Source organism: Camelus bactrianus, chromosome 6, assembly GCF_048773025.1.
Source record: "Camelus bactrianus isolate YW-2024 breed Bactrian camel chromosome 6, ASM4877302v1, whole genome shotgun sequence".
Lineage (NCBI taxonomy): Eukaryota > Metazoa > Chordata > Mammalia > Artiodactyla > Camelidae > Camelus > Camelus bactrianus.
This window is the reverse complement of record NC_133544.1, coordinates 43,297,418-43,317,235: the sequence shown is the minus strand read 5'-3', so window position 1 is coordinate 43,317,235 and position 19,818 is coordinate 43,297,418. Positions and strand designations below refer to the sequence as shown.

General features: G+C 40.5%; 3 protein-coding genes across 15 annotated transcripts in view; 1 reads left to right on the top strand and 2 right to left on the bottom strand.

Annotated features, from left to right (window-relative positions):
- Positions 1-1,628, bottom strand: part of L2HGDH (L-2-hydroxyglutarate dehydrogenase) — a 33,660-nt gene extending 32,032 nt beyond the window's left edge. The window contains exon 1 of one of the 5 annotated variants that reach the window (XM_074365553.1): positions 1,410-1,628. In XM_074365553.1, coding sequence (XP_074221654.1) covers positions 1,410-1,534 — 125 coding nt within the window. In that variant the 5' untranslated portion in view covers positions 1,535-1,628. The remainder of the gene's footprint in view (positions 1-1,409) is intronic. The other 4 variants (XM_074365554.1, XM_010966987.3, XM_074365557.1 and 1 more) reach the window with 4 other exon arrangements.
- Positions 1,381-12,552, top strand: DMAC2L (distal membrane arm assembly component 2 like). 2 transcript variants are annotated; one of them, XM_010966988.3, is made up of 5 exons: positions 1,381-1,513; positions 7,651-7,761; positions 8,699-8,907; positions 9,477-9,648; positions 11,395-12,552. In XM_010966988.3, the coding sequence occupies exons 2-5, from the start codon at positions 7,655-7,657 to the stop codon at positions 11,507-11,509; spliced, it is 603 nt and encodes a 200-aa protein (XP_010965290.1). In that variant the 5' UTR covers positions 1,381-1,513; positions 7,651-7,654; the 3' UTR covers positions 11,510-12,552. The 2 variants fall into 2 exon arrangements, with proteins under 2 accessions (XP_010965290.1, XP_074221667.1); XM_074365566.1 differs by lacking the exon at positions 1,381-1,513 and adding an exon at positions 1,648-1,763.
- CDKL1 (cyclin dependent kinase like 1) overlaps positions 11,094-19,818 on the bottom strand; it is a 50,987-nt gene continuing 42,262 nt past the window's right edge. For 4 of the 8 annotated variants that reach the window (XM_074365560.1, XM_074365558.1, XM_074365559.1 and 1 more), the window contains exons 8-11: positions 17,910-17,966; positions 16,555-16,746; positions 14,666-14,724; positions 11,094-13,923 (exon numbers count right to left, since the gene is read on the bottom strand). In XM_074365560.1, the coding sequence (XP_074221661.1) occupies positions 13,857-13,923; positions 14,666-14,724; positions 16,555-16,746; positions 17,910-17,966 (375 nt within the window). In that variant the 3' untranslated portion in view covers positions 11,094-13,856. Of the gene's footprint in view, positions 14,725-15,530; positions 15,668-16,554; positions 16,747-17,909; positions 17,967-19,818 lie in introns of all 8 variants that reach the window. The other 4 variants (XR_012507531.1, XM_074365561.1, XM_074365563.1 and 1 more) reach the window with 4 other exon arrangements.

Below are 19,818 nucleotides of genomic sequence, written 5' to 3'. Positions count from 1 at the left end.
GATCGCAAGGACATTACCCTGCGTGAAAAAAAAAATCTCAAAATTACATACTGTGTGATTCCACTTATGTAACATTCTCAAAATGAGACAAAATTATAGAGCTGAAAAATAGATTTGTGGTTGCCAAGGGTTAGAAAGGGTGGAGAGATGGAATAAAGGGGTAAGTAACACAAGGGATATCTCTGTATTGTGGCATACTCTGTTTCTTAATTGTGGTGGCAGTTACACAAAGCAACACGTGATTAAACTGCATAGAAACACACACACACACACACAAATGAGCGGATGTAAAACTGATGAAATCTGAACAAGTTCTGTGGATTGTGCTAATGTCAATTTGGTACTTGTATACTAGTTATGTAAGATGTTATTATTGGGATAAATTAGGCGAAGAAGGGTACATGAGAGCTCTCTTTTTTGCAACTTCCTATGGGTCTCTAATTATTTCAAAACAAAAAGTATAAACAAAACTTTCACTCACCTTACTTTTCTTCCTTTAAAAAAAAAAGTTCCCAAAAGAACTGCTTACATACCCCCATGTTGAATCACAAATCCTATCCGACTGTAATCCCCTCCAATCCACTAATACACAGCAGCCAGAGTCAACTTTTGAACATCAACATTTAATCACTTCTTTAAAAGCCTTTACAAAGCCCCCCAGCGCTCTTAGTATAAAATTCAATGCGTAGTTAAAATAGAAACCCTGCTGTGATGCAGCTCCTCTCAGGTGTCAATCCTATTCCTCTAAACTCCTCACACTCATCTTGCCCACATTCTAGTTCCAAGAGCTTCCCAGCTTTGAAACCTTCACATAAACCATTCCCTCTACAGAGAGCAGAGAAAAACAGTGGTTTCGAATGTGATCTCCAAACTTCAAATCATAGGACGCCGAATTCTGCAGGGTTTGATTAGTAACTGAGCTGCTTTTCACAGGGGCCAGTCTATGCAGCGTGTGTGTGCCAGGAACTGACTGATTAAAAGTGAGTTTCAGATCTTCTAAGTAGTATCAGGGAAACCGGCGAATAAACAGCATATTTGATTGCTTACAGTGTGCGAGGTCCTTTAATCCTCAAAACGACCACCGACGAGAGACACTAGCATCCGATTCACACTTGAGCCTTTAAGGAGCTTAATTAACCCGCCCAGAGCTGAATAGGAATTGGAGGACTTGTATTCAAAGCCAGAACTACTCTTGACCTCTACTATGCCTTTCTTACTCCTTTCTTCCCGCCCACAAACACTACGCATGATCCCAGCAGGTTGCTCCTGGAATCCGAGGTTGGAGCCCGGGCTTCACAGGATCCCGACCTTGTCCTAGGACGGGGACGTGGAGCAGGGGCAGAGTTCCAGCAAGAGGCACCTCTGAGACAAGCAGCGCCGGCGGCGGGGGCGGGCCAGCGGCTACTCACCTGGTGCTGGCTCTGCGGCCACCTTGGCACAGGAGCCAGGGCTCGCACGCCGCGGAGAAGCCCCCGGGAAAACCCCCGCGGGCTCGTCCGCAGACCCTGCCCAGGTAACGCAGCGCCGGCACCATCGCCTGCGCCTCCTCAGGCCGCAGAAGCCGGACCTTGAGCCCAACACAGCCCGGGTCCCGGCGCTTCTTAGCCCCGCCTCCAGCGCAGGGGCCAATGAGCGGCGCGCCTTCGCCCCACGTGGGAGCGCCCGCCTGTAGCCAATGGAAGCGCGCGGCGGAGGGCGCAGGGCAGGCCGGCGCCGCCGTGGACGCGGGGACGCTCGCTCGCTCCCTCCCTCCCTCCGACGCTGTGAGTAGAGGAGCTAGGCCCCGAGCGGGGCGGGACTAGGGTGTTTGTTTCGCTCTGCCTTTTCCTCTCTCCCATCGCTGGGCTGAATGAAAACCTGGCCCGCCGAGTCTCGCACCCTCGACCTTCACCACCGAGTGGACTCGGGGCCGCGGGAGAAAGTCTGGGGATGATTATGGTGAAAACTCCCGTTTGGACAGGCCCATCGGCCTCCCTTCCTTCCGCTCGGTCCCGCCCCTCTCAACCCCGCCCCCGGCAGCCCGTGGCCCTAGCCCGGCCCCCACCGAGCGGAGTGCCTACCGAGCGGAGTGCCCACTGAAGGGCCGCTCGCGGGCCGGCCGCTCGCGGGCCAGCCGGACGGCCGGCAACGCCTGACAGCCGTAGTCCTCTGGACTTCAACTTACGGGGCTCCTGGTGTGTCACTCATTCAGTCATTTATTGGTCCTGTAAATATTGAGCGCCTTAGATGAATCTGACGGCTCGGTCTCTGCCATCATTTAGCAATATACGTCATTTTCTTAAATCCTAGACCAAGATACACTTCTAAATATGCTGGGCGGGCCTGGGAAGAGCGGGTCACCTGTGCAGGTCACTTCACCGCTGCTTGTTTATCTGAAAAATGAGGAACGTGGACCATGTAATCTGTTAAAGACCTGTGTAAAATTACGGGATTCTCTATCACCATGCCAGTTTAACTAACACCTGTTCTCGGGGCTTGATGGAAGTTTTTAATTTTTAGGGTAAGGACAGCTGAACAGAACAAAAATAGAATAATGTGACTTCACTGCTGGAAGGACTTTACTTGCCTGTCTGAATTTGTCTCCAGTTATTAGTCGGGTAGCTTGGGGAAGTCAGTTCACCTCTTTGCTTCAGACCCTCCTCTGTGAACCAGGAGTAATAGCAGGGTCTCCCTCATAGGGCTTTATTGCAGGTTACATGAGATAAGGCTGATCAGATGTTTAGCGCAGTAAAGTGCTCGAAAAAACGATGGTTTTTATGTTTAAATGGTTTATCACTTGGACAGTTGTACATATTTACCTTATTTGTGAAAACCTGCTTGTGATGAACAAGCAGGTAGAGGACGTTACCTGTTTGTTCATCACAAATGAAAAAAATAAGAAATGGGCTTTTTAGTTCAATTTTTTGAATGTTTGAGCTAATTCCCATGCAGTTGTAAGGAACAATAGAAATCCTGTATACCCTTTCCCCAGTCTTCCCCGATGATTACATCTTGTAAAACCATAGGATAGTATCACAACCAGGAAACTGACACTGACACACAGCCCATTATTCTTATTCAGAGTCCCCCAGTTTTACATTTGTGAGTATTTAGTGCTATATAGTTTTTATCACATGAGAAGATTCTTGTATCCACTACAGTCAAGCTACAGCACAGTTCCATCACCACCAGGATCTCTCCTGTTGCCCTTTTATAACTACACCTCCCTTCTGCAGGACACCATTTTCCCTATTCTCTTCTCTCTTTCTAAAAATATGTCATAAGAGAATGTTATATAAACAGAATTATATAGTATATAACTTTCTGGAATTGGTGTTTTTCACTCAGCATAATCCCTTGAGACCTATTCAACTTGTTGCATGTATTGCTACTTCATTCATTCTTATTGCTGAGTAGTAGTTCATGGTATGGATGTACCACAGGGTGTTTAACCATTCACCCACTGAAGGACAGCTGAGTTATTTTTAGTTTTTAGCTATTTTGAATAAAGCTGCTATGAAAATTAGTGTACAGCTTTTTTGTGTGAGCCTGTTTTTGTTTCCCCCGGATAAATGCCCAAGAGTCCAATTGCTGGGTCATATGACAAGCACATGTTTAGTTTTGCAAGAAACTGCTAAACTGTTTTCCAAAGTGTCTGTACCATTTGACGTTCCCACCAGCAATGTTGAATGATCCAGTTCCCCCTCAGTGTCACCAGCTTTTGGTACTATCAGTATTTTTTATTTTAACCATTGCATAGGAGGTAGCTGATTGTTACTAGGTTGAGTACAGGATTATACAAATGTCAGGTCTATGGTCAGGCTTTCATGAGTCAGCCCATAGTAGTGATTTTTTTTTTACTACTCTGATTTTTGATCATGTGCTTCTTAGTTTAGCCAAGTGAAGGAACTCAAAATATACATGCTCTTTTTATAAAATTTTCTCTGCTTATCCTCTCCCCTAGGCTTGACTCTATATTAATTTGTTTCAGTTAGATAATCTCAAGTCAGGAGCTCACCTTACATTTATTCACCCTGTGATATCTTTGGCTAGAGACACCTCTGCACCACCCTCCTCAGCTAAGAATTCATGTTCACCTTCCATCTAGGTCAGAACCTGTAAGAAGCTAGCTCAATGAGTGTCAAATGATACTGGCTTTTGGGACTTTTGCTTCTAATTCCCAATGAATTGCTCTATTGTTCCATTTCACTAGCATCTACACACTTAAGGAATAAGAATTGGCATCAATGATGGATGATTTGCAGTGAAGTGGGTTATCATTTGGGGAGAAAACCCCCCAATTCTGGTACCATCCCACCCTTCTCTCCACACTTTTACCACCCTCAACTTGTTGGCTAGTTCAGTCTTTTCGAGCACTAAATTAGCTATCACTTTGAATAGCCCACCTAAGTCATTACATTTACTATGTAAAAAAAGAACTTCCATTTAAAAAAAGAAAAAAGTTGTCATTTTGCAGATAGGGGGACTCTCAATCAAACCTACTCAAACACTTTGTACATAACCTATTTTGAGTTACATGTTAGAGGTCTGGCCTTCTCTAAGTCACAAATATAATAGCAACTTTTAGAAATACTTGCTACAGACTTAAACCTCTAAACCATGTTGTGATAGTAAGAAAACTTCTAAAATAATTTTAATTCCTGAAACATAGTGGTAATTTTATAGTGGTTATTTTTTAACTGGCTTTTAACTAGTTTAATTCATTGGAGCTAAATTCACTGACTCACCAGCAGAGGTCTCCTCTTTCCCTAAAGAAATCATTCTCCGAGGAGGCTGCTGCTTGAATTCATCTGAAATTCCTAAATATCAATTAGCAAAGTTGCAAATGTAAAAAGCTACCAATTAATTTTCTTCATTTATTGCCAAGTAAAAACTTAATTTTAGTGTTAAAAATATTGTGAATACAATATCTAATTTTTTAGAGATCATAACTGAAGTAAATTTGGTCTTTCCCTTAAGCTGAAATACAAGGTGGGCCAAAATGAATCAAGTGAAAGTACTTCAATTTTCACAGACCACTTTAATTTACCTGCTTACTGACAGTGTCTGATTTTACCTTTCTGCATGAAAATGTATCAGTTGGCAAATTTTTATTAAACTCTTGCATCAGGGGATGGTACTGTGCTAGGTGCCAAGAAAAATGGAAATGAATAATATGTGATTCTTGGTTTCCTTTTGCTCTGCATACTTATCTTTTTTCTTCCTAACTGGAAACTCTTAATCGTCCTTTGAGACTTATCTCAAAAAACACCTCTAGTGTGAAGCCTTCCCCTCAGTCCCTTCTCTAGGCTCTCACAGAACTTGTCCATACTTCTATTAAGACATCATGATGCATACTATTTATTTGTTTATATGTCTGTACATATATAGTACATATACTTTATATTCTATGAGGACAGGAACATGTCTTTCTCTGTCTCCTTTGTTTTCTTTTGTTTTTATCTTACTATTGAGTCTCTTGCACCAAGTATAGCAAACATTCAATAAACATTTATTGCGTAAATGAATGAATGGATGGAGATGGCATTTGAGTAAGGTCTTGAAGCTGGGGAAGATTTCCATGGGATTCAGGGTGGAGAGGGGAGCAGGGAGGGACAGTAAATGAAGGAAACAGCCAAGAGTTGAAACCAGAAAGCCCAGATTTGTAAATAAAGTTGGCAGCCAAAGGAGTTACTGAGGCAGACACAGGTGGAAAGAGATTTAACAAAAAGCTGGAGAGGGCTGAGAGTGTGGAAGGAGACAGTAGGGAGAGAAGTTGGCAGTAATGAAGGCAGAGGGATGGTGGAAAAGGGATAAAGAGGGTAATAGATGATCCCAAGTTCTGTCCTCAGACCTTAACTCTCACTGTTCGACAACCTCAACGTCCTCAGGCACTTCCTCAGCAATAAGGTGGTTCTCACACAGGCCTCTTTCTAGTCCTCTTCTTTTTCCTGAGTTCTAGAACCATCTAATGACTGAGGAAAGAACGCTGCACTCGTAAGAGAGAGAACTAGGTTCATGCTTCAGTGCTGCTAACAATTAGCCATGAAACATTGGGCAAGTTCTTTTAAACATGTGCTTTTATTAATATCCCACATTGTTCCAGAAGGGATTTACAGTGTCAGCAAGTTAATATCAGGGCTTCAGTTTCCTCATCTCTGAATGAGAGGTTTGGGTTAGGTGATCCAAGTTCCTATCTGCTCTACCATTTTGTGACTCTGATTCTAATGATTTGTTGGTCATCTCCACCTAGAAATTCTCCCAAAACTTCATATTTAGAATATGAAAAACTGGGGAGAAAAAACCTGAAGCCACAACCCTGTCCTTCTGACATTGTTATGTGTTAATGGCATCACCAACCTACTAGTGAGCCAGGATCAAAACCTTAGTGTCGTCGTCAACTCCTCTGGCCCTTGTCTTGACATCTCATTTACTGAGTCATGAGGAACCCAACTCTGCAATGTCATCCCCATTCTCCCCCAACTTGGCCCTTTCCCATGGCCATATGTAGTTGAAGTTCTTGATGGCTGTCTCTCTGTCCTATTCTACTGACCCTCAGCCTTGATGCTGCTGTCTGAGTAATATTCCTGAAGCATAGTTCTAACAATTCCAGAGTTCTGTGCTAAATTCTTAGTGACTCCCAGCCACCTGCAGAATACATATTCTCTGACCTTGGGAGACCCTTCCCGATGTAAGTGTGACAGTGTTTGCCTCCTCTTCTCATGATTCCTGAGCTAAGCAAACTGAACCACAATGTACCTTAAACATTCCTGCCTCAGCTAAATCACCCAACCTACCTTTCCCGGGCATCTTTGTTGAAATCCTTGTCTGTCTTTAACTTTTTTGAGGTATTTTTTAGGTTCTATTATCTATTTTAACTACCTGGTAACTTGTTTTAGCTCACTCTACCTTGCATTAAATTGTCAGCTCCTCAAAGTCAGAGACCATGTTCCATTTATCTTTGTTTTCCCCCCACCTGGCACACTATTAGAAAAACTTTGAGATAAATCGGGTTGAGACTTCAGTTCAGAAATCACTTTCTCAACTTATGGTTATGGATTTTTACAGCTGGAAATTATTTTACAGCTGGAAAATTTTTACAGTAGCAAATCACCTCATTTTATAAACGAGAGGTGAAGCGACTTGCCCAGTCTTTACCAGCTGCCTGGCACAGTTCTTTGTCTGCACTGTTCTGGAGACGCTGCTTGTAGCTTTGCCATAGGAATATCTGTTTGCGTGGTTCCTCTTCCTTTCCAAATATGTGTCTTAACCTTGACACATTGCTCCTTAGGTGATTTTAGTTTGTCATTTTGATACTGGAAATGTAGATTGGGAGTGAATTTAGTAAATCCGTAGAGGCACTGCCTGAATGGACACCAGGTGGCACCACTGCAGGTGGACTCCAACTGAGGATTGAATGAATGGAACTTAACGTCAAGGCTGGAAGGAACCAATAGGGACCATCCAGTTCAGCCTCTTGTTTTACAGTTAAAAAAAAAAAAAAAATCAAGAAACAGACTGGAGTAACTTGCTCAATAACTACTGAGTGGCAAGTGAGTCATCAGCTTTACCAGCACAAGAGCATTGATTCTGAAGTTGTGAAGTAAGTTACTATATGGATGGGACTCTGCCAGCTGGTGATCTAATATGAATACTGTTTTATGTGTCTAGATCAATGATGCTGTTTGGAAATATTTCCCGGCAGTTGTGTGGCTTAAAGAAACTCCCGTGGTCATGTGACTCCAGATACTTCTGGGGCTGGTTGAATGCCGTGTTTAATAAGTAAGTTACTCTAACTAAAGTGAAGAAAAGTGGGGATTGTTACAGCTCGATAAGTTTCCAGTAGCTAATTTCGTTATTTCTTATATCTCAGATGGTTTTTGTGCAGTGTGTGCAGTATGATTCTAATTTTCTTTTAAAACAAACAAATAAAACATACACACAAGCACTGAATAAAGACTGAAAAAAAATAGATTACAGAATATTATCTATGACTGCCTGGGTTGAAGAACTTCAGTAATTGTTATTCATCCTTTCAATGCCTTTCAATTTTCTAAAATGAACATGTATTACTTTTATAATCAGAAAAATGTAATTTTCAGTAAATGTAATTTTAGAATATTTTATTCTATGGCTTCTTAAGGAATGTAGTTAACCTTTTGAATCCTATCAAGGGAACTCAAGTTTTTAAAAAGTTACTTGGTGGCACGCTTAGAAATATTTTGAAACTGATGAAACTAACCTCATTGCTTAGTATAGCATTAATACTACTAACTAGAGAAAAAGGCACGTGTAGGAATTAATAAATATCATTTAATGACATTAATTTGAACAGGGGCTCAAAATTATTCCCTCTTCAATCTTTTATCATCAATAAAAATAACCAAGTCTAGTCATTCATTCAATATATACTTACTGAGTCCCTCCTGGTGTCAAGCTACTGTGCTGCATACGAATCAATGAAGAATTGTGTTTGCCTGATAAACTCATATAAAAACGAGATGCCTTGACTGAGTTCACTTGGAGACAAAAACAAAAGCAAAAAAGGTTGCAGGTAGAGCCACTGAATGTTTTCTTTACAGTTTCACTTATATACTTGTCTCCCTCCTCGCCATTTGAAGTGAAAAGTGGTTGGTTATTCTGTATTTACATTGGTGAACATAGTTACAAAGCTAGTGATTACAGTAAAAGCTGCCTTCTTTTGTTCTCTTGCCAACAGAGTGGATCACGATCGTATCAGGGATGTCGGCCCTGACAGGGCGGCGTCCGAGTGGCTGCTGCGCTGTGGGGCCATGGTGCGCTACCACGGCCAGGAGAGGTGGCAGAAGGACTACAACCACCTGCCCACAGGCCCTCTGGACAAGTACAAGATTCAGGCGATTGATGCCACTGATTCTTGTATCATGAACATTGGATTTGATCACTTGGGTAACTCCCCTATCATTTGTTATGGGAAATGCAGGTGACTTGCAGTGACATTCGGTTGCAGTTTACTATTATCGTCAAAAGTGGCTCCTTTTTGCCCTTTTCAGCCCAATCCAGTTTGTTTCTTCCTGTGTCTGATGTTTATTTTTAAATTAAATAGAAGTTACAAACACCTTCCTCTACTTTCTTCCTGCACTAAGCTTGTCTCTACATGCCTTTATTCTGTGATTTATTGACTTAAAATTCAAGGCTTTGTCAAACTATCTTTGCCAAACTTCTGTCATTGAGAAACCCTCAATAATGTAGAAATAATTATATCCACAGAGCTTCTGCTTGTGTGGGCATTTCTTCCCTCCAGTGCATGGGCATGTGACTGCAGAATGGCCCTGTCTGTCAGCACAGCCTGTATAGTGAACACCTTGTATGCGTAATAGGGTGACTAATCATTCCAGGTTTCCTGGGACTAAGGTTTCCTAGGACTTTCAATCCTAAAACTAGAACAGTTCTGGGGAAACTAGGACAGTTGGTCATCTTAATGGTAAAGTAGGTTCTTAAACTTTTTTTCTCCCCAGAGTGCGTACAGCATGTTGAAAAAATAAGGCTATGCAAGTGTCACTATATTGAAGATGGCTGTTTGGAGAGACTTAGTCAACTTGAAAATTTACGAAAAAGCCTATTGGAAATGGAAATAATTTCATGTGGGAATGTCACAGACAAAGGTATCATTGCTTTGCATCATTTAAGGTAGGTGCTCAGTGCCAAAATGGAAACTTGGTAATGATGTTGATGTGAATAATCAGAATTTAAAAGTTGAGGGGGTGGTGTCTTTTTTTTTTTTTTTAAGTTCTGAAAAATAAAATTTAAGAAAATGACTTAACTTTCAACTATAATACTTTGAAACAGTTTAAATTATCAACCTTAATATATTATGGTTTTATTGCACTTTTTAGGGAGCACTTTTTAAAAAGTTTCATCTATGTAAAACACCTAGCATGGTGCCTTTACAGTAAGCTCTCAATAAGCATTAACTATTATACCTTCTCCCCATCTTTTAAAACAGTTTCCCCCATGTTCTGCCAATAACCTCAGCATCACTGAAAGTTTGAGAAATCTTAAACGTTAGAACCAAAAGTACCAGATTGTTTATCTCTTACATTAGTTGAGGCTTTAACTCTTCATCTTTTAATTGAAAGGAGTTCCTTTAAGTTCCTTTCCCAATTTCTTTTCCTTCCTAGGTTAAGATTCATATTTTTTAAATTCAATTTATTTAAACTAAAAACAAAAATATGAACAGTTCACTCATTTCTCCCACTCCCCACCTCCTGCCTCTGGCAACCACCAGTCTGTTCTGTATCTGTGAGCTTGGTTAGAGTTTCCACATATGAGATAACATACATTATTTGTCTGACTTACTTCACTTAGCATAATGTCCCTGAGGTCCATCAATGTTGTCGCAAATGGCAGAATATCATTCTTTTTTATGGCTGAATACTATATTGTATATATATATACAGCACATTTTCTTTATCCATTCACCCATCAGTGGATACTTAGGTTGTTTCTGTATCTTGGCTATTGTAAATAATGCTGCAATGAACACAGGGGTGCATACATCTTTTTGAGTTAGTGTGTTTGTTTTCTTCAAATACCTAGAAGTGGAATTGCTGGCTCACATGGTAGTTGTATTTTTAATTTTTTGAGGAACCTCCATGCTGTTTTCCATAGTGGCTACACCAGTTTACATTCCCACCAATAATAGTGCATAAGGATTCTCTTTTCCCCACACCCTCACCAACACTTATTTCTAGTCTTTCTGATAATAGCCATTCTAACAGGTGTGGAGTGATATCTCATTGTGGTTTTGATTTGCATTTCCCTTATGAGTAATGATGCTGAGCATCTTTTCATGTACCTCTTATCCATCTGTACGTCTTCTTTGGGAAGTCTATTCAGATCTGTTGCCTGCTTTTAAATCAGATTGTTTGGTTTTTTTGCTATTAAGTTGTATGAGTTCTTTATACATTTTGCTTATTAGCCCCTTATCAGATATGATTTGCAAAGATTTTCTCCCATTCAGTAGGCTGCCTTTTCATTTTGTTGATGGTTTCCTTTAGGGGTCCAGAAGCTTTTCCATTTGATGTAGTCCCACTTGGTTATTTTTGTCAGATTCAAAAAATCATTGACAAGACTGATGTCATATTTTATATTTAACATGCAAAGAAGTCCTATTCCACAGTATACATATTGTATTTGGAAAAACTCAGCAGAACTATTGATTCAGAACAACTGAACTTCCCAAAGTCTAGCTTAGTTCCTAGCATGAATTTCATTTAAAATAGTACTACTGTTCTAAGAGTCATTTTCAAAGTGTAGGGTGATACAAACACATTCTGTGTTTAATTTTTTAAAAAAGCAATAAAGCAAGTTTGTTTTTAATGCTGTAAGAGTAAAGGCCAAATTAAAGTAACTTTTTGTAATTTCTTTTTGCAGAAACCTCAAGTATTTGTTTTTAAGTGATCTTCCTGGAGTAAAAGAAAAAGAAAAAATTGTCCAAGCCTTTAAGACATCGCTGCCTTCTCTGGAACTAAAATTGGACTTGAAGTAAAATAATAATATTCAGTAAGTGTCTTATTTCAATTTAAAGTATCACTTGAAATTGTTGGTCCTGAACAGCAACAAATCTTATATAATCATCAACAGAACTGTAAGGATGTTACATCATGACATTCTAGAAGCAGAGCCCATCATGTAGAAAATAAACATTCAGACATGATTCATTGAAGTACTAAGTTGGAAGTGAGAATTTATGTACGTTAAATCATTTTAAGAAAAATGAAAACCAGGTACTATTTTAATTCTAATATAGTCCTCATTTTGTATAGATACCTGTACAGGTATCTCTTGATGTAGACATTTTAAAATGATTCAAATGTACAACACATTCTTTAACAGTAGTTTATGTTAGATTTTACTTTAAAATTATTGAAGCATGTTACTATAAATGTACAATTATGAAGAATTTAAAGCTAAATTTCAGATTTATTGATAGAGTCAATTATGCAGAGCAGCCAGGGTTGCTGGGGCATTCACACTGCTTGCCAGGACTTGCATGCATGTCTCATGATCCTGCATTCCTGTGTTCTTTATAACATCCTTTCTCTGAATGAACAGTTTCTGGCTAATTTGTCTATATTGTAAGCTTGATCTGGTGTTTTATTAAAACTAAACATGAATACTTGGCTGGATTCAAATAGTTTTGCTGATTGCAGTAAAACAGAGGAAACAATCATGAAGACTAGCATAGCCATGCTTTTTGCTTAAATTAAAAAATTACTTTATACAGAAAATTTTAACATGTTAATTAGAAGCTCATTTTTATTCCCTCATGAATGTTGGATACTACTTCCCATGTGCTCCAGGGACATCATGCAGAAGTATAAGCACAAAATTCTCTTTACATCTAGAAAGCAGTGATGAAGAATATCATAAATAGACAAAAACCAACCTTTATTTGTACCTGCTTGCAATGGCCCTGATTTGGGTATTATATGCCAACTTTTGTGGATTTCCATATGTTTGAACATTAATCTGTTGAATATAACCTTGACTGGAAATAATTTTAAAATAAATCCTTTCTGTGATGCAACATTCAAGTAGAAAAGTGAATTTTAGTTGTGTTTAGAAACCAGCTTATGTAAACAGCACATACTATAAATGATACACTGTTTGTTAATATAATTTCCACCGTCATTTAAAAAAATGATAAACAGTACATTTTTAAAAAGATAAGGATATAGAACAGTCTCATGTGGCATAGTGGTGATTCCATGCTGAAGAAAGGATCACAGATATGGTTAAATTAAGTATAAGGATATATTTAATAGAATTCATTAGAAAAAAAAATGAGCACTTCTTTCTGAGGTTTGTTCAATTACTGTCTGGTGAAGCATCTGATTCACCACAGTTTGGTCTGGAGCTACTTTTCTATTCTGGTTTTTTTTTTTTTTGAAACTACAGGATGAATTAGGCAGTTATAGTCATCTGCCTCATCAAGTGCATTGTTAGGGGTAAGGGAAAAAAAACACAAAATGTAAACTATTCTCAGAAGTTGGATGTCCTTCTTTGTCATTTGAATCAAGTCTACATAACAAGAACTAGACAGTACTGTGACCAGCATTTACCCCGCCATCAGCTCTGTGCAAGAAGCTACATACATCAGGAAGCCCCAGGGTATCATTAAACTGGCTGGGGTAGCCAAATTATTGAACAGATACCAGAATTTGGTGGATTATTTAGCAGGAAGAGGATAAGGTCAAATGTGCTTATGAAGAAAATCAACATAGCATTAAAGCTGAGAGTGCAGAAGAAATGTTTAGAAGACACCATAAAATACATCTTCAAAAACCACGGCTGAGAACTGCTGGGAAATAGCAGCTCATCAACCAGAAATGGAGGTGAGCTATAAGAAACAGACATCAGCTTCTACCACCCTTGTGTCCAGGGGACAAGGATGAAAAAGCTTTTTGAATAGGAGCAATAGGCCAAATCAAAGCTAATTCTATGTCGTCATTTTAATTATCTCTGTACAAAGCTAGAAATCCTCAATAATATCATTTTGAACTAGTTATTAGCCAGTATCTTTTAGTTATTAGGTTGGTATATATACACATGCCTATGTGTACACTAGACACATATACATACATACATACAGTGTAAAAAGATATTTCAAGGAAAACATCGATTTATAACCTACTGTCTTTTATGACCCAAGTGAACGCTCATAAGCAGCTTCTTCCAGAACTCAGATCACTGTATGTAGCCCTGCGTGTAGATCTGTGTCCGAGTCCGAGGCTGAGCTGGAGAGAATGAAGCACTAATTACTCTGAGGCTGGCGGGCCCAGGTCCTGCAAAGCCGGTAGATCTCGTTCTGCTACTTGGTCAGCTGCCAAGCTTCATGCCATTGTTTGCAAGGGGAACTGGGTGAACAAGTGTAGACGGATTACAGTAAATTCACCTTGCCTGCGAAAATAACAAAGATGCATCCTTTACTAAAGGTAAAGACAAAAGAATATGTGAGAAATGTCTATATAGACTTGTCACTAAATATATAAGCATATAAATTAGTCTTTTATGATAATCCACATGATTTTAAATATTTTGAACAACTCTTAAATATTAAAATGTTTCAAAATATAAAAATCAAAAGCCGGGGCAAGCAGAAAATGGAATTTTAAACATTTTGATTTCAAAAACGAAAACTCTCTTTAAATATGACGTGGAGACAATCTGAAAAGGCAGGAGATAGGACTTAAGGCATCAGGGATCCAAGGAAATACATATGGGTGTTCTGTAATCCATTTTTCACTTGTTGCATATGGTACAGTTGAAGCAAAAATCCTTTGCATCTGTAATTTTGCCAGCGGTACGGGCAGTAGATACAGTTTATATTCTGTCTGTAAGCTCAGTTACTTAGAGACAACAAGAATACAAGTGAAAAATCCAAGCAAGATTTTCCTTTCTGTTCTGGACACCGTCATCAAGCGTGGAAGACTGCCCCTGGAATTTCCCTTCACGTCCTGCCAAGTGGCCTCCCCCAGTTAGTTACTTATGTTTTCTCCTGATGTTTTTTTAACCTTGGGATTGTTTTCAATCAGATGTATGGTTTCGTCAAATTACTGATCAATTTTTTTTTATCATCAGCCTGCAAGCTCTTTAAATGTTTGGAAAACGGTAGTTAAGTTTCTTGGTGTTGTAGTAGTACTTCTTATTATCCAAAGCTGGAAGGACACTGCTGCTGGTCAGCTGAGGTAGGTACTGCAACTGAAAATACAAAACACAGAAGTAAGTTCAATGATGTCTGCTTTTTTTTTATTATTGATAACATATCAAAAAATATAGAGTTTGGGCTTTCTTTGGGCACAAGCTACCCGTTCTCCCTGCTCAGCCCTGCACTAAACCTTTCTCTGCTCCCCCTGCCCCCCACCAAAAAAGATAAATAACTTTTTCAACTCAGAAATACTTTTTTTGCATAGAATCTAGGACCTGAGAGAGGACAAAATGTTTAAATTTGGTCTCTGCTTTTCCTTTTCAAGGTTGGTTTTTTTTTTTTTAATTACAAAGCAGAACATGCACATACATTAAAGGAAATTTGGAGAATATGAAAAAGAAGGGGAAATCTACATGTTAACTTTACTGGAAAAAAGCATAGCTTCTTGGGAGTTAAGAGCTTGCTGGGGCCTTAGGGATCATTTAAGACAATATCTTATCTTATAGCAAAGAAAACTGATGTCCAGAGCACTTAGGTGATTTGCCCACTTACGACCTTGGTTAAAAGGCAAAACTGCTCCTTTCATGCTGCCAGAAAATGTTTGACTTTGTCGTCAGTGTCAAATGAAAATGAGGGGAGCACACAGATATTTTTTGAATTGTACTATACAGCCTTAGGAATCCAAAAACTGCGTACTCTTTAGTACTTTTAAATCAAACAGTTGAATTCTTTGGGACCTATAAGCAACATACAAATTAGTGGGGTTCTCCTATTCGTTTAAGTAAAAATATTTCTGTCAAGACCCTTTACTCTTTTTTTTTTTTTAAGTAGTAGTAGATTTATTTAGAGAGACACATACTCCATAGAGTGCAGGCTGTTTCAGAAGGCGGGAGAAAGGCCACGAGGTGTGGGGCTTGGGTGCCCAATATTCATGCACTCCATAGACAGAGTGCAGTCCGTCTCACTCAGAAGGGACAGCAGCCAAGATCCTTTACTCTTGAACACAAACAGCCAGGTAAGGGGTAACTCAGGGGAAAGTCTATTTCCAGTCTGTTGCATTAAAAGCATTCTTAATTTCATAACTCTGGTCGTCTTAGGGCCCTGGATTTCATGCTATACCTGTTCCTGAGGGACTGTCCACCCTCTTTCTCCTCCAAACCTCACACGCTCCACCCAGCTGCCACTCAATGTGCTGGGCAGCAGAGGCTGCAAAGGGAAAGACTAAGGCAAGATAATTTGTAGCTTCAGGGGTACCCAGGCAGATCCAGAAGCGACCAGGAGCAGCCAGCTCATCTCAGCTATGGTTCCAACTATAGTCCGTTCTAAATATTACAGCTTTGGGCTTATGACAAGACACTTAAAAAAAGGCCATTCTGCCACTTTGCACCAATCACAGTTTTTCACAGGCTCCCAGTGTGCAGCTTGGATACCACACTCGGGTCCAAAGTACTGTCCTGCTATCACAGAAAACACATTTACCTACCAACTCTGATTAAAGAATCAGGGAGGAAAACAGTTCCTTTTTTCAATAAACCTGGAATGCCAGTCAATACTGAAGGTAAACATGAAGACAAAGGGCTGCCCTGGATAAGTTTGATTCCTTTTTCCAAAGCGCAAGCACACTCAGCAGCACTCATACCCTTGTCCCTGGCTGGGACCTGTGCTCGGACACGCCAAAAGCCCCGGCCCCTGGGTGGCAGCAGGGAGCTGCCCGACAAGGGCACCTTTAGGATTCAGGTAGAAGGGCCTTTAGGAGGCATAGGTCTCTGGGACCCTGGTTGGCAGTAATAAGGGTGCTGGAGCTGCAAGCCACAACTGCCACCTCAAGTATAGATTAGGACTCTGCACCAGGTGGCAGGCATGGGATCATTTGAAACAGCAACCTTGGATGCTTCTGTAAAGCAGAGCCCTGTCTTTACCCCTGGCAGGTGCGTTCGGCTCTGTCTCAGGGTCTTCCTTGTTGGTTTGTCATGCTCTTTTGTGAAGTTCCCTGTTTCTCTGATGCTGTCAAAATATGGGTGCTGCAACAGCTGCTCACATGTCAGCCTCTCGGCAGGATTCATGTGGAGACAGCCCTGCAAGAACAGAAAAGTCCCTCTTACTTCTTTAAGACGGTATTAACTTATTAATGTCATTTTTTTTCTTCTTTGGAAGAATAAACTCTTCAGTTGGCAACAAAAGGAGGGGAGGAAGTAGGAAAAACACACCAATCATGATTTTTTTCCTTCCACTATCATTCCTAAATGGGTAAACACATAATGAATTAATAAACAATTTCTAGGAATAGTAACAAAAAATCATTTTCTCCACCTTGTTCTTTTCCTGAGGCAGTCAGTGCTCTGCCCTGAGGGAGCAGGGTACGGTTTCTGAGTAACCTCAGTGTCCAACTAGAATAATCCACTTAACCCATTTGGTCCCTTGGATATACTTTGTAAAAACTAGTTTTTTCACTGAAAAAATAATACCGATACATGGTAGAAATAAAATTCATACAGGGTGCAGCAGAGTCCCTCCAGCACTCTAATTCTTCCATTCTCCCTCCTACAGTCAGTTGTTTTTCTGTATATTCTCTTCCAGAAATAGTCAATGCATACAAGCATCTATGTGTACATAGGGAAGGTGAGGCATAAAATACATCTCTTTAGATTACATCATTCTTAACTATTTGCTTTGCCAGGAAATGGGCCATAGGGCTCATACTTGGATAGATTAAATCCCACAACTACATACCCCAAGGAACTGTCTCATTTAAAAAAATTATAAATGCATCAGTAAATGTTTTAAATACTTTTTGAAATGGGTGGGACATTGACTGTAACTTGCCAATATTTCAATTAGTACCTCATTTTATATAAGGGCTATACATTTCTGAAGATGTATATATAAATCAAGTTTTAAAATCAAAACCGACTTCAAATATCGTAGGGAGTTGACTATTTAAAAGGATCCTGTGGCTAAACATTTTTTGAAGAAAAGGATCCTTTTGTAAAACAACCACCACCCCTCTGAAATTTGTTTCGTGTAAATTTAGATTTCAAATACAATATTAGATTTATTTCAAGTGACAAACACAGATGTTTTCACTGTGACCCATTTTAAAAATGGAAAACACGTAGACTTTTCAAAGGAGAATTCTAAGAGGAACACTTTCCCATCCACGAACTGACATAAATCATTCAGATTCCCCAAAGATACAGCTGCCGCCTCCTTCCTGATCTGTTGGAAGCCATGATTTTACCTTTAAGAGCCCCAGGGCGGGATAAGACACGTTTGGAAATTTAAATTCAAGTGGTTCCTATTTAAAAAAGAAAAGAAAAGGAGGGTTTTATTTACAGCATGTATTCAAATAGAAGGTTACCTCCCACTGGTTTTCTTTTGAGTAAGAGAAGCATCTTCTTGGCACCTTCTCTGCCTCCTCCACCCTCTGCCCCGGCCGGCCCCCCCCCCAACAACCTCCCTACGCCTGTTTCATAAGCTCCTTCTCTCCCCACCTCCAAACTGCTTTTCCAAATTTTCTTCCTAACCAACCACTCACCCCCTTCACTTCCTGAAGAACTGATGCAAGTAGCAAATTGAGAGGGAATACGAATCAAAGGGGGGAAAAAACCCACTTTTCCAGTAATTGTTACTTTATTTTTTTCTGCCTCAACTTATATAACTTGCCGTGCCTCGGAATAATTTTTGACATTGATATTTATAAAAGAGGCCCTAATTACTGCTTTTCTTGACATTTACATAAGGGAGTTTCAAAATGGATTTTTTTTTCCTACCCAGGTGAACAGATGTTTCTTGGTTTTCTGGAATAAACACTGTTCTCTCCTCCCACAAGAGCCTGCTGTTTTCCTGATCATCCTGCTGTTTAAAAGTCTCCCCAGCAGACATTCATCCGTCTCCCTTTGGCCATTTAAGGGTATTTTGCTCCAGTCACAGGCAGGAGACAATTAGGAATACAGAGCACCATAAAGTGGGAGGAATGCTGAACGTCAGGCGGACAGACAGGCCAGTTAAAGAGATAAACTGCTGATAAAGAGGCTAAAGAAGGGGGATCTGGGACATGAAGAGCAAGCCAAGCTAAGTGAAATGAGGACCAGGGTGCACTGTGTGTATAAAGATGGCAGTTCGTGGGCTGTGGGCTGTGGGCTGGAGTGACAGGTCAGCTCATCAGATGAAACGCAACCCCTGGTGCTGCCATCAAGCTTGAGAGTCCAGTGTTATTTGGGACAGAGAACCAGCCACAACCAATTCCCGGGTGTGCACTTATTCATCTCTGATAAGAAAAGAGATAAGAGCCTCGGTTTTGAAATTCCCTAAGATCAATAGTGAAAAAAAACCCTAATGCAGATTTGTATGAGCCTTTGAGAGTAGCTCCTTCCCCGCCCCCTCCCATGGCTTAACTATTTCTCTTGCTACTTCTGTGCATTTAGTCTGAGCACAGCTGGGGACTGACTGGATGTTGCTGACACTGAGCTCTGCTGCCTCAGCGAGGACGCCTGGGATGAGGCCGCTAGTGGGCTATGATAGGATGGGCCCGTCCTGCCGGCTTAGCCGGTTTCCCTGCCCCCGAAGCAAGCAGGCCTCCCTCCGGCAGGGTTACTGACCAGCAGAGGGACACTGCACAGATGTTCAGCCAGTGCAGCCCCCGCACTGCTTTTTCCTGTGTTTCTGTCAACAGGAAATCCCCTGCAGGACAACCTCTGGGAAACCACGGGAAGCCTTTCACATTTATGAAACCTGGGTTGTTTCTGATACTTCATGGTAGACAAGCAAACAGGAAATCGCTAAGGGATTTTTAGTGTGAAACTGGGGACGTCCAGATCACAGGGGCACCGGCTGGGTCACCTGCCATATGCCAGGTGTCATTCCTGCTTCTGCGTCCCAGCAGGCTCCCAACATGACCCGCTTTTCCTATCCTGGTGTTGCTGGAGGGGAGGCAGCAGGGAAGTGGGAGGTGGATGCATTCACTTTAGGACAGGCCAAGAGGCTGAAGGAACAGACAGCTCCAACGAACTGGACGGAACCTCCATCTGGAAACTGAGCAATGGAGGATTAATTTCAATTTCAAAGTACCTTTCTTAGTAGAAACTCAGGATTTCACAGACCTTAACTGTGCTCTGAAATGTGTTTCATTATCATACAGCCTTATTAGA

Bases quoted from the DNA above. Each gene is read 5' to 3' on its own strand.
- DMAC2L (XM_010966988.3), top strand. From the start codon at position 7,655: ATGATGCTGTTTGGAAATATTTCCCGGCAGTTGTGTGGCTTAAAGAAA. The intron at 7,762-8,698 runs GTAAGTTACTCT...TCTTGCCAACAG, and splicing joins TTGAATGCCGTGTTTAATAA to AGTGGATCACGATCGTATCA. The intron at 9,649-11,394 runs GTAGGTGCTCAG...TTCTTTTTGCAG, and splicing joins ATTGCTTTGCATCATTTAAG to AAACCTCAAGTATTTGTTTT.